This window comes from Oratosquilla oratoria, chromosome 8 (assembly GCF_046742065.1).
Source record: "Oratosquilla oratoria isolate Oo_2021 chromosome 8, ASM4674206v1, whole genome shotgun sequence".
NCBI lineage: Eukaryota > Metazoa > Arthropoda > Malacostraca > Stomatopoda > Squillidae > Oratosquilla > Oratosquilla oratoria.
In genome coordinates this window covers 58,702,718-58,717,025 of record NC_134784.1, presented here as the reverse complement: position 1 = coordinate 58,717,025, position 14,308 = coordinate 58,702,718, and the positions used below count along the sequence as shown (strand labels likewise).

Below are 14,308 nucleotides of genomic sequence, written 5' to 3'. Positions count from 1 at the left end.
TGGTCAAATGGAAAGAACTATGAAGATTAGTAAAGGTGGTGTGAAAGGCAGAAGTAGGAGAGAATACGAGGGGGCAACCAAGGATGAGATGGATGGATGGGGTAAAAGGGGCATTAGGAATACATGATAAATGTCTGTTGAAAAAAGATGATAGAAGACTGAAGATAAGAGTGAATGGAGAATGGTTGTGCATGGATAATGATGTGATGCATGGAAGGGAGTGGGTGTGGAATGGGGGAATATGTGTGAAAAATAGAAATAGCCCAAAGGGATTTCTCCCAGTCTTCTCCATTTCTGTAAAAGGGGAAGGAGAGGGGGGGGGTCACCAATTTAATGAAGTGGCCTTACTATGGATGTGATGTGTCTTGCGACACTGCTTCTGACCCAGGGCAATGCGTTAGATGCAGGGATGACCCATTATCCAGGAAGAGCAAAGATAAAAGGGAGGTGGTTGGATGATACATACATATACCAAGGCTTTATCCTCCTTACAAGGGAGGTAGCCAAAAAGGAAAAGGCATAAAATCATTCCCACCCATTCCAATCCCTGAATACATTCCACACCCCTCCACCCTCCCTCATATCTTAGCACCTCCTGGATGATGGGTCATCTGCACCTTGTCCACTGCCCTGGGTCAGAAGCAGTGTCGCAGACACAGCACATCCACAGCAAGGCTGCTTCATTAATTCGGCGACCCTCCTTCTCCGTCTCCCCATGCATAAAAGGAGAAGACGGGGAGAAATCCCTTCGGGCTGCGTCAAAATTTTGCTCACACATACCTCACCCCCCATCCCCCTGCCCATTCCACCTCATATATAGGTGGGAGTGGATTTTATGCTTTTGTTTTTTTGGCTATCTTAACCAATATGTAATACTAGCAAGAATTATGAAACTGTCAAAAGGGATAAAATTTACCTGTTGAGCGCTTCCCTATTGGGGAACTGTCGTTTACAAAGGAGGCAAGCCATTTTGGTTAAGTCAATCAGTTTTTCTTCAGATCGATCCTCACCACTAACAGCACTAGGTTCCTCCTCACTGTCACTCCCTTCACCACCATAAGCTGCAACCAGACCTGAAGGTTTCTTCAGACTGGACATGTTCTGAAATTAAACTTCCTATGAGCAGGGCAGGTTTTGCAACAATATTTAATGTGAATATACCTAAAACTTGCTTATATAAAACTTATCCTACATTCACAGAACACAAATTTTCTTGTGGGAAAGAAATAGAGTAATTGTGGAAGAGCAGTGTGGCTTTTGAAGAGGAAAAGGATGTGTATATCAGGTTCTTGTTCTATGGCAATAAGAGTTTCTGGCAAGAAATAAGGCTGTAATCTGGGTCTTGTATACATATATACCAATGGCTTTCCCCCTTGAGAGAGAGAGAGAGAGAGAGAGAGAGAGAGAGAGAGAGAGAGAGAGAGAGAGAGAGAGAGAGAGAGAGAGAGGAGAGAGAGAGAGAGAGGGGAGAGAGATGAGAGAGAGAGAGAGAGAGAGAGAGAGAGAGAGAGAGAGAGAGAGAGAGAGAGAGAGAGAGAGAGAGAGAGAGGAGAGAGAGGAGAGAGAGAGAGAGAGAGAGAGAGGAGAGAGAGAGAGGAGAGAGAGAGAGAGAGGAGAGAGAGAGAGAGAGAGAGAGAGAGAGGAGAGAGAGAGAGAGAGAGAGAGAGAGAGAGAGAGAGAGAGAGAGAGAGAGAGAGAGAGAGAGAGAGAGAGAGAGAGAGCGCAGAGAGAGAGAGAGAGGAGAGAGACAGAGGAGAGAGAGAGAGGAGAGAGGAGAGAGGGAGAGAGAGAGAGAGAGAGAGAGAGAGGAGAGAGAGAGGAGAGAGAGAGAGAGAGAGAGAGAGAAAGAGAGAGAGAGAGAGAGAGAGAGAGTGAGAGAGAGAGAGAGAGAGAGAGAGAGAGAGAGAGAGAGAGAGAGAGAGAGAGAGAGAGAGAGAGAGAGAGAGGAGAGAGAGAGGAGAGAGAGGAGAGAGGAGAGAGAGGAGAGAGAGAGGAGAGAGGAGAGAGAGAGAGAGAGAGAGAGAGAGAGAGAGAGAGAGAGAGAGAGAGAGAGATATTCCATCCCCACATACTCTACTCCCATTCATCCCCCTCCCTCCCTCTTATCTTGGCTCCTTCTGGATGACAGGTCATCCCTGCATCTCACCCACTGCCCTGGGTTAGAAGTAATGTAGCAAGACACATCACATCTACAGTAAGGCCATTTCATTTAGTTGCCAACCCCCCTCTCCATCCTCTCATGCATATAAAGAGAAGATGGGGAGAAATCATGTCGGGCTGCATCAAAATATTATTCAAACATACTCCCCCCACCCCCTTCCACGCATCACATCATCATCCATACACAATCATTCTCCACTCACTCCTATCTCATGTCTTCTCCCATCCTTCCTCAACAGACATTCCCCTCTTTCCCAATACCCTTTTTACCCCATCCATCCATATCATCCTTGGCACCCCCTCGTGTTCACTTCCACACTTTTATTACTAATCTTTCTTTACTCATTCTTTCCATGTGTCCAAACCATCTCAATACTCTTTCATAAACATTATCTCCCGACTCACTTTCCAACCCCATTCTCCTCCTCACCTTGTTTCTCACTCTAACCAGCCTAGTTACCCTTATTATCCTTCTCAGGCATTTCATCTCAAACACGTTCAAACTCCTTCTCTCTTATATGTTTCTAACCCATACAGTGGTGTCAGCACAATCACTCTTTCTCAAACACCAAGGGAATACCAAAGGTTTGAAAGAGTTTTTTTCGGGGTTTGAAGGGGGAAGGAATATGCATAGAGGATTAGAAATGGATAGAGAACCCAGATATAGAAATATAATGAGAAATAGAGATATTAATGACACTTTGGATGATTTAATAGAGCTCAAAAGTGAGTATAAAATAATGTACAAAGAAGTAGTTATGCTAAGAAAAGCCAATGAGGAGAATAATAGGGAGATAGATGACTTAAAAAACGAATTAAATAAATGAAAGGGAGAAGATAAAAGGTTGAAAAGTGAAGATATAAATATGAATGAGGTGTTAAAAAAGGAGATAAAAGATCAAATGCAAGCAGTGACTGACAAGGTGGAAGAAAAAATTAAAGAATATGACCTACAGGAAATAAAGAACCAGTGGAAAGTTGAACAGGAATGTCAAAAAGTATCCCTTACAGAAATAATGGGGCAACAGGTCAAGGAAAATACCAAGGAAATGGTGATCCAAATAATTAAAGAGAAAGGCAACTTAGGGGAACAGTAGATAAAAGAAGATGCATTGTAATCTATGGCATTAAATAGAAGCATGATGTACCTAGATATCAGAGGGAGAAAGAGGAGAAAGAGATCGCAAAGGAAATTCCAAAAGCATTACAAGTGGAAGAACAAGGTTTGGATAGGTAAATCGAGTAGACCTACAGGATGGGCAGATACTCTAAAGAAAAACAATACAGGCCACTGAAAGTAAAGCTTAGATCTCAAACAACTGCCAAGGAAGTACTATCCAGAACAATGAAATTAGCAAATAGTGAACATTACAAGAATGTATGGATAAAAAAAGAAATGAGTTTAGAGAAAGAAAATAGAAACAAAGCAAATGAAAAAAACAAAGAACTGAAACTGAAAAAAAGAAAAAAAGAAAAAAAAATTGGCGAGTGGTAGACCTGAGGCTGAGAAAATGGTATATAAGGAAAAAGGAAACAAACACAGAAAAAGATGAGAAAGGAAATTAAAAATAGCTTATACTAATATAAATGGAATAACTTCAGGAATTAATTAATTAAATGATTATCTGGCACCAGAAAAACCAGACATAATGGGAATAGTGTAAACTAAATACAAGTGTACTCCACCACCCAACACTGTGGGACAAGGTCTATACAACTGCTGGACAAAAAATAAAAAGGCTAAACAGGGTGGCGGAGTATTAATTTTGACTTATAAAGATTTAAATGTAACAAAAATAACTGAAGGAAAAAATAATGTAGAATCAATTATGATAAAAGTTGAAAGCAAACATATGAAGTGTAGAAAATTTGTAGTGGTGTATGTGCCCCCAAAACAAAGTCCTGGATGGAAAGTGATCATTCCAAAATATTAGATACAAAATATGAATTAACTAATATACTGAAAGAAAGAGGAAATACAGAAATTATGGGTGACTTTAAAGAAATATGTTGGGAAGAAATGACAGTGAAGAGTGAAGACCTCTGGGGCAACGTCCTGCTCGACATGACCTTTGAATACACAATGACTCAGTGGATAAAGGAAATACCAGATACAGAGGTAGTGAAGAACCATCAAGGCTGGATTTAATGTTTACAACAGAGCCTGATATTGTCGATAAAATCGATTACAAAACTCCAATAGGTGTGACCATGTACTAATACAATTTGAGTTGAAAGAGCAAATGGATCAAAGCAGAAACGATAAACATAGGAAGACTAAAGTACAACAAAACAAATTTTGAGAAACTAAAAAAATTCTTTGGCAATGCAAACTGGGAAAAATTCCTAAATGAATAAACAGGGATGGAAGAGAAATGGAATATACCAAAAGAAATTTATAACGAGAGTGAATAAATACGTACAATAAAAAATGAAAAGAACATACATAAATAGCTGGTACAACAAAAGGTGTAGTGAGGCTAAGGATAAAAGAGACAAAGCTTGGAAGAAATTGAAAAGAGGCAAGAAAACAAGCTAATGGCTAATGTACATCAAACTAAAATGGTTATGTAAAAATATGCAGAGATGAAAAGAGAAAATATGAAAAAAAAATAATAATAATAATAAAAAATGCAAGGAAGAACCCAAACTATTTTACAGGTGTGTAAATGGCAAACTGAAGAATAAACAAGAAATAGAAAAGCTGCGCCAAGGTAAATACTAATATACAGAACAACTGGAAATGGCTGAAATTATGAACAACCACTTCAAATCAGTATTCACAATAGAAAACTCACCTAACTGTGAGGAAATAGATATATCCCCCTCAATGAAAGAAATAATTGTAACAGAAAGAAATCCGTGACCAAATCAAAACCCTTGACGTCAGAAAATCACATGGTCCAGATGGAATTGCAAATTGGATACTGAAAGAATGCATGGAGGAATTAACAGATAAAATATACAATATAATTAAATTCTCACTTAAAGAAGGAAAAATGCCACAGGACTGGAAGAATGCAAACATTGTACAGATTTATAAGGGAGGAAACAAGGAAGACCAATCAAACTACAGACCAGTCTCCCTGACAAGCACAGTAGCAAAAATTTGCAAAAAGGTTGTCAAAAATAGATGGGTTAAACATTTGGAAGAAAAAACTATACTGAATCCAAATCAATTTGGATTCAGACAAGGAAGATTATGTGCAACAAACTAGATCTGCTTCTACTCAAGATTAATAGACATAATACAATAGGGAGATGGTTGGGCAGACTGTGCCTTTCTGGACCTACAAAAGGCATTTGATAAGGTACCACACAACAAACTAATAAGGAAAATAGAGTCTGGCATCAGAGGAAAATTATTGGAATGGATGAAAGACTTCCTGACTGGGAGGAAAATAAGAGTAGTAATTAGAGATAAATTCTCAAATTAGGAAAAAATGAAAAATAGTGTCCCACAGGGATCAGTACTGGCCCTGATCATCTTTGCAATATACATAAATGTTCATGGATTAAGGAGTGGAGTGTTATATGAATTTCTTTGCAGATGACGCAAGAATACTAAAGAAAGTAAAAACTGAGGAGTGCACCTCATTACAACAAGACTTGGACAAGATCTAGAAATGGACTCAAAAGTGGGATGTGAAATTCAATATCAAGAAATGTAGTATAATGGAATTTGGAAAAAGTAAAAACAGAATATAGAGAGATCATAAAATTGATGAAGAGATAAAAAAAGTAAACTCGAAAAAAGACCTTGGAGTGATGACCAGAAAAGACTTGACACCAGATAAGCATATTAATAAAATAGTCGAGAAACCTACAATTTATTGAGGTCAATAAAAGTGGCATTTGCCTATTTGGACGAGGAAATGATAAAAAAAAATTCTAACTACACTAATAAGACCAGAACTTGAGTATACAATAACACTATGGACACCCAGTACCAAAAAGAATACAAAAAAATTGGAAAGAATACAAAGAGCAACAACAAAACTGGCACCAACTCTTTCCAAAATGACATATGAACAAAGACTGTCCAAATTAGAATGGAAATCTTAGATAAGAATGATTTATTAAAATGGGACAATGGAAAAACAAGAAGACATGAAAAGAAAAGAAGAAAAAAAAAATAATAATAATAATAATTATAGAAGAGATCTAAATATATAATATATATAGCTTCCCACACAGAGTGATAGATACTTGGAACAAATTAGACAAAGAAACAGTGTGTGCAAACACTATTCAAGATTTTAAGAAAAAAATTGATGCTGAGAGATACAAAGATGGGTCACCACCAGCATAGCACCCTTTCCGTATAATACAACTAGGTAAATACAATTTCCTCTTAACATCCATTTCCAAGACAATTTCTCATTACTCTTTTTAATCCCTCAAAGGTCTTTATGTATTTGGAAAAGGAGTATGATAGGATTGACAAAGACATTATGTTGCCAGTGCATGAGATGGGCTCAGTCTGTTGAGTGCAGTTAATAATAATTGAATGGGTAGTAATGCTTGTGTGATGGGCTACACCAGTTATTGTGTTTAAAAGGCAGGTAGCTAGCCTAGTCATGTAACCACCCCCACCCATCTCGTCCATCACCAATTTTTTTTTTTTTTTTTTTTTATCATAGTTCCTTATGGATGAAAGGTCATCCCTGTCTCCCACCCACTGCCTGAGTCATAACCAATACGGCAGAACACAGCACATCTACAAGGCCAGCCATTTCATTTACATGTTGACACTCTCTCCTTGTCCCCTCATGTAAATAGTGAAGACCAAGAGAATACCCTTCAGGCCAATCAAATAGTGCACAGTGATTGTGAACATACAATCACTATCCACTCACACCTATCTTTGCCTTCTCCCTTCCTTGTTCAATTGACATTCCCCTTTTATTCAAGGCCCCCTTTGACCCATCTGTCCATCCCATTCTCAGTTTTCCCCTCAAGTACTCCATCTATTCTTTTTTTGCTAATCTTTTCCTCACTTCTTTAAAAAAAAACCAAACCATCCCAATATTCATTTATCAACCCTCTCTGCCAGCTCCTATTCCACCCCCACTCTCCTCACCTCTTCATACTCAATCCATTCTCATTACATATACCCCAAAGGCTTTTTCCCCTCTACTAGTCACAAAAAGGCATAAAATCCACTCCCACCCATTTTATCCCCACATACTCGCACTCCCATTCACCCCCTCCCTCTAAATACCCACCATATTTCTCAAACACTTAAATTTCTTTGTTCTGCCTCCATTAAATTCAGTCTCCATCCCATACGGTGTCATTGGCACAATCACCCTTTATATAGTTTTCTTTTTGGATCCATTCCTGTCAAACAAGCAAAAATTCTTATGGGTAATAGTTGTAGAAGAATGTATACTTAAGTGTGTGATTGGGTGGTGAGTAAAGATGTCCTTTTAATACTTTTCACTCCAACCAAATCAACACAAAACATTTGCAGTACCACTACAAAACCCTGCATTTTATGTAATCTAAACTTACCAAGACTGAAGGATCCTTTTTCAAATGCATCTGGAAGACCTGTGCTTGCTTCTCAACTAAGGATGCTCTATCCTTTCTCTCTACAAGCACTGCAAATGCAGCATCTGCTGCACCACCACCTCTAGTAGACCCACCAGCAGGCTCTGGAGCAGCTACCTTCACAGCAGCACTTTCATTTCTTTTGTTCTGTGCCTTTGCCCACCGTTGCATGTCCTTAGCAATCTTCTTTGCTACTTTTACCTAACAAAAATAAAACAAATAAGAAAGCTTTCTCTTCCACTTGATCTCTGACATTTTCACAGAAAAAAGTAATAACAATCTACAACTGTTAACAAATACTTGCCTTTTCTTGTTTGTCTTTTTCTTTATCCTTTTTATCACCCTTCTCCTTGCCATCACCATCTTCAACAGCTGGTGCTGGCATGTATGTACTTTTCTCTGCATCCCAGTACATATACTGGCCAGTTTCAGAGTTGTAATAGTACTGACTGTTGGCATCATAATACAGACCAGTAGATGGGTCATAATAATAACCTGATGACTCATCATACTGGTAGGCACTCACATTGGGGGTGGCTGTATTAAAATAAATAGTGAAATGTTACTATAGTAACTACTTGCATACCTACATACAAATCCCAAAAGGCCCTTTCCCACATCCATCCTACACCCACCCACTGCACTTATCCTACCTCAACTTTAAGTGAATAATGAGTCAAAGAAATACCATAGTAGCTAAGTAGTGAAAATAAAAATGGGGAGGCAAGAGACCATTCACAATAACTGTTAAACTACGGTGACCTGGAGGCCTGGGTGACCAGTACTTGGGTAACAATTGTACATACATATCCCAATGACTTTTCCCTCCCATTTCATTTACTAAGCACAAGTGCCAAATCATAATCTATTGAGAGTACATATTTGTGATGGTGGGTTTATAGCTTCACTCATACAATGATCCCAATTGTTGTCTTCCCATTCCAAACAACTTTCACTAGGTTCAACTGACTTGCCTTAGCCACAAGTTCTGTGGATGTCCCTTTCATTCCCATCAAAGGTTGCCTCTTGTGGAGATAACCCAGCAAGTGGTATCAACAATGGGAAATGTACCACATGCCCATACTGCTAGAGTTTACATACATGAATTATGTTGGTAATAGGCATAGATTGAGTCTCATGGAACAGTCTCTGATTTAATACTCATTCTAACATTAACGCCATGATTTTCTGAAGGCATTTGGTACAAAAACATCAAAATGCCTCTTGAGGTAAGCAATCATTATCTGTCTCACAGCCATACAACACATAAAGCATAAAATGCCAAGTCTATGCTAAGTACTTACGGTAAGTCTGATAGTCGGATGAATTTTGTGACTCGTAGCCAGTTGGTGTGGTGAGTGTTTGTTCTGTAGATGTGGTTGTAGTCGTTACAGTTGCACTGTAAGTTGTTGGGGTTGCAGATGCTACAGCTGCTGTTGCAGCTGCTGTGGTTATTGTTGGTGCTGAGGATTTCTGTTGCATAGCCTGGAGAGCTGATTGTGCTACTGCCGCTGCTGCATTAACAGAGTCTGATTGTGTGCCTGACTGCTGCTGTTGCTGCTGTCCTTGTTGGTATGCCTGCAGGTGAAAAATCATAAAGAACATTTCCACAGAAATCTCATTTAGTCTGTCCTTTGAGCATTGCTTGCAATAATTCACCTACATACCAAGGACTCATTCTCCCTTCAAAGGGAGGTAGCCAGTCAAGGGATGCACTCGCTCCCACCCATTCTAACCCCGGTCACCACCGTCATTTCCCTTATTATCCTAGTTCCTACTGGATGAAGGGTCATCCCTTTCTCCTGCCCACCACCCAGGTCAGAAGCAATAGGTATGTGGTGTACTGAGTATATATGTCTTATTTCATCTGCAGTTGACCTCTATCAAACAAACCTCAAAGGAGAGAATATTTCTTTGCCAGTTAGTAACTGGTAGGTGAGGATGGGATTAATCTATACAACATGTATCTAACTTTCTACTACATCCTGGCAAGTTCATGTACATACCTGTGCCTGCTGTTGATAATATTGAGTGTAGTACTGCACATAGGCTGAGTGTTCCTCTGGGGACTGTGCATATAGCGATGCACTGTATTCTGCTAGCTGCTTTATATCTGCCCCTGCTGTGTACTCAGCTGGCTGGTGTTGACTCCAATTACCTGACCAATATTAAAAAGATCCATTAGTCCATTTCCAAATACTGGGCAACTGTAACTCAAAGACCAATAGATTAAATGTTACTGGTCTTTCAAACAATCTAATGAGCTTATCTTGTATAACATGAAAATAATTCAGCACCCGCCCTCTCTATCATCATCCATAAGCATGACAGTATTGTTCTGGGATTTAATATTGCATATCCTTACTCATATCAAACACTGACATCTACCTCTGGTATCTTCGCTCCAGACATTGATGCCTAGCCCACTTAGCCACTACAATCCCCAAATCAGAGTTGCAATAAGAGACAGCATAAGCTTTTTAAATGACCTATACATAACCCTGGGAAAATGTGCTTAACCACTTCCATACGGTGACGCCTACGTAGGAGTCATGAGGAGCAAGTGGGTACGCGATGATGCCAACGTCGGCGTCTTGATTATATTTATTGTAGTCGTACCTACATAACCTCCATTCTCTCTAAACTGGCTTAATCATAGTTTCTATGGTTATCAAAATTCACGGGTGAAAGAGAACGAACGATTGAGCACTGACTTTATTTTTTATAATGCGATTATTATGACGCAACATCGCACGTCGGGCAGCTAATGCTGCCAGACGTGCAATGTGCCCCAGAGTGAAGAGGCACATCTCCTGCACAGGAGACCCAAAAATACAGATGACTTCCTCTACTTCATCAATGTATATATACATACGAGGGGGCTTCAAAAAGTTTGTGGAAAAAGGACAGTATAAAACAATGGTTTCAGTTATGTCTATTTTTCAATATCTGCTCCATTAAGGTCAATACAATTCTGCAAATGTTAATACCAGCCTCTAAATCTATCTGAGTAGAACTGAGGATCATGTGATCTGAACCATGCCAAAGCAGCCCTTTTTACATCTTCAACTGATGGAAAATTGGTACCTTTCCATTATTTTCTTAAGTTTGGAAACAAAGAAGTCGAATGGGGCTAAATCGGGGCTGTAAGGGGGATGTCGGATGACTTCCCATTGAAATTCACGTAGCACAGCTCGTCTGCCGAGCACCGTGAGTTCGAGCATTATTGTGGTAAAGAGGACGCGTTGATGCAGGTTTCCAGGTTGTTTTTCCAAGACTTTTTTTTTTTTAGTTTTCTCAAAACACATTCATAATAAGTATATGTAATTGTTTTCTTGTTCTCAAGTAAGTCAACCAGCAAAATCTCTTCTACATCCCAGAAGACAGTGGCCATGACCTATCCTCTTGAATGCTCAGATTTTGCTTTGACTGGTCCACTTCCACCCGGGGGCAGCCACTGCTTTGATTGAATTTTGTCCTCGGTGCCGTACTGGTAAAGCCATGTTTCATCACCTGTCACAATTCTCTGTAGAAAACCTTCAGTCTTCATCCCACTTGATCGATCTGCCTTTATTTGCTGCTGATCTGGGCGCAACAGCCTAGGGACCCATCGAGCGCAAAGCTTGCTTAGCCCCAAACTCTCTACCAGAAATGTATGTGCAGAACCCACGGAGATGTTGAGTGTATCTGCTGCTGATTCAGTGGTTATTTGTCTATTCTTTTCAATCATGGTGCAGACAGCATCAATGTTTTTCTCACAAACTGACGTTGATGGCCTGCCATTGCGGGGCTCATCTTCAATTTAGTTTCTTCCACTTCTGAACAGACTTATCCATTTGTATGTTGCTGATTTCTTTGAGGCATTGTCATCATAAACCTGCTTCAGAGCATCAATGATTTGCATATTCTCCCAACCAAATTTGACCATGAATTTAATGATAGTCCTGGCCTCAATTTTGGTGGATTCCATGTTGCTTGAATGGTGTCTAATTGGCAGCGATGTGTCATTACCTGCATTTATGGGTTCATGTTTGAAATTGTTATAACACCTTGGTACAAGAGTTTCCAGGTGCGATAAAATCAAATTCCTTCCATATATTTTTTAGTTATGGACATTTTCCACAAACTTTTTGAAACTCCCTCGAACATTAATATACCAAAGTCTTTCCCCCCTAACATGGGAGGTAGCCAAAAAAACAAAGGCATAAAGACCATTCCCACCCACTCCACTCCCCTCCACCCTTCTCCCATGCCACATCCATTTGTTCCATTCATGTTAACTGCAGGTGACCTTCCACTGACTGCCACCAAGACCTTATGCTTTCTTGAGACACTGTCACAAATACGAGGGTCGTTCTAAAAGTAATGTCTATTTTTTTTTATTCCAAACAAAGGGATACAAGGGGATTGCAAATTGCATTGTTATGATGACTGAACTTTGCACTCATGACCTGAAAGTTTCATCTCTCTTGCAGATATTGATGGTGTGACACTCTAAAAGCAATCCCTGTCATAGACGCGAGTCAGAAGCAGAGATGTGTCATTGAATTCGTCCATGCAGAAAAAATTGAACCAATCAACATCCACCGCCTGGTGAACATTTACGAAGCCGATGCAGTTGATGTCAGCAGTAAGGTGATGGGTTCGTCAATTTCAGAGTGGCGGCAGAGATGTGAGTGACAATGTGCGCTCTGGACGCCATGCACAGCCACCACCCCGGAAAACAAAGTGCGCCTCAATCAATTCGTCTGCGCTGATCGGTGGATAATGGTGAATGAAATGCGTGTAGAGTTGGATGTGGGTGTCAGTGCACTGAAAACAATGTTGTCATCCCTAGGATACAGCAAAGTGTGTGCTAGGTGGGTCCCACAAATGCTCACACAGGACCAAAAGGACCACCAACGGGATGTCTGTCAGGACTTGTTGGATCGGTACAAAGCCGAAGGTGACGGATTCTTGGACCGCATCATCACTGGTGATGAGACGGGGTGTCACCATTACGAGCCGGAGTCCAAACGGCAGTCAACTGAATGGCACCGCTCACACTCCACCTTTGTAATCAGCTAGTTAAGTGTAGTTGGAGGGTCTTTATTGAAAGGATTAGGAGAGGAAGAGAGGGAGTAATTGGAGAGGAACAGTGTGGGTTTAGGACAGGTAGGGGCTGTGAGATCAGATTTTTGTGGTAAGACATATGTGAGAAAACTATAGGAAAAGGTAAGGAGGTTTTTTGGACTTTCATGGATCTGGAAAAGGCTTATGACAGGGTAGACAGGAAGGCACTGTGGGAGGTATTGCAAATATTTTGGATAGAAGGAAAGCTGTTAAGAGAAATTGAGTTTTTAGGACAGTACTAGAGCGTGTGTTAGGATTAGAAATGGAGGGAGGGAGTGGTTTGAGGTAAAGGTGAGACTTCATCATGGATGTAGTATGTTGCCTTGGATGTTCAATTTATACATGGATAAGGTGGTGCAAGAGGTAAATGCAAGGTAGTGGATCAGGGATTGGAGATGGTTAAAGAAAATGGAGAAAAGTGGGAGACAAGCCAGCTGTTATTTCCTGACGACACTGCTTGTAGCAGGATCAGAGGAGGGATTGAAGAAATTAGTGACAGTGCATGGGAAGGTGTGCAAAAGGTAGTTGAAGATAAATGTGGGTAAAAGTAAGGTGAAGAGATGTACAAGATGAGAAAGTGGCAGCAGATTGGAAGCAAGTATTAAGGGAGAGAGACTGGAAGTGGATAGTTTTAGATACTTGGGTGCAAATGTGGCAGGAAAGGGAGGAGTGGAGGGGGAGGTAGAATGTGGATGGAGAGAAGTGAGTAAATGCCTTCAGGGATTAAAAGTGTAATGAGAAATAGACATTTGGGAGTGTTTGTGCCAACAGCACTGTATGGGGCAGAAACATGGAACATAAGAGAGGAGTTTGAATGTGTCTGAGATGAGGTGTCTAAAGTACCATAGGGTTACTAGGCTGGATAGAGTAAGGAATGAGGTGAGGAGAATGGGGGGTGGAAAGGGAGTTGGGAGATGGGGTTGATGAAAGAGTATTGGAAGGGTTTGGACACATGGTGAGAATGAGTGAAGACTAATAAAAGAGGTGTGGAAGGCGGAGGTAGAAAGAGTTAACATGAAGGGTCAACCTAAGATGGGATGGATGGATGAGGTAAAAGGGGCACTGGGAAAGAGGGGAATGTTGAGGAAGGGCAGGAGAGTGCAGAAGATATGGACGAATGGAGGATGGTTGTGTATGGATGATGTTCTGATGCACAAGGTAGAGTGGGTGGGGGGGATGGGGGGGTGAGGGAATATGTGTGAGAAATAAATTGATACAGCCCGAAAGTATTTCTCCCCGTCTTCTCCTTTTCTGCATGGGGGATAGAGAGGGGGCTCGCCAATTTAATGAAGCAGCCTTGCTATGGATGTCATCCCGGAGGTGCCAAGATAACAGGGAGGGAAGAGGGTGGAGGGGAGTGGAGTATGTTAACCACTTCCATACGGTGACGCCTACGTAGGCGGCATGAGGAGCAAGTGGGTACACGATGATGCCGATGTCGGCATCTTGATTATATTTATTGTAGTCATACCTACGTAAC

General features: G+C 40.6%; 1 protein-coding gene across 7 annotated transcripts in view; it reads right to left on the bottom strand.

The window, feature by feature from the left end:
* The window catches only part of LOC143027757 (RNA-binding protein 5-like), an 87,798-nt gene that overhangs the window by 20,400 nt on the left and 53,090 nt on the right, over positions 1 to 14,308 (bottom strand). For all 7 annotated transcript variants that reach the window (XM_076189281.1, XM_076189278.1, XM_076189277.1 and 4 more), the window contains 5 exons: positions 9,723 to 9,874; positions 9,021 to 9,294; positions 8,021 to 8,253; positions 7,678 to 7,917; positions 917 to 1,101 (listed from right to left, as the gene is read on the bottom strand). In XM_076189281.1, the coding sequence (XP_076045396.1) occupies positions 917 to 1,101; positions 7,678 to 7,917; positions 8,021 to 8,253; positions 9,021 to 9,294; positions 9,723 to 9,874 (1,084 nt within the window). The remainder of the gene's footprint in view (positions 1 to 916; positions 1,102 to 7,677; positions 7,918 to 8,020; positions 8,254 to 9,020; positions 9,295 to 9,722; positions 9,875 to 14,308) is intronic.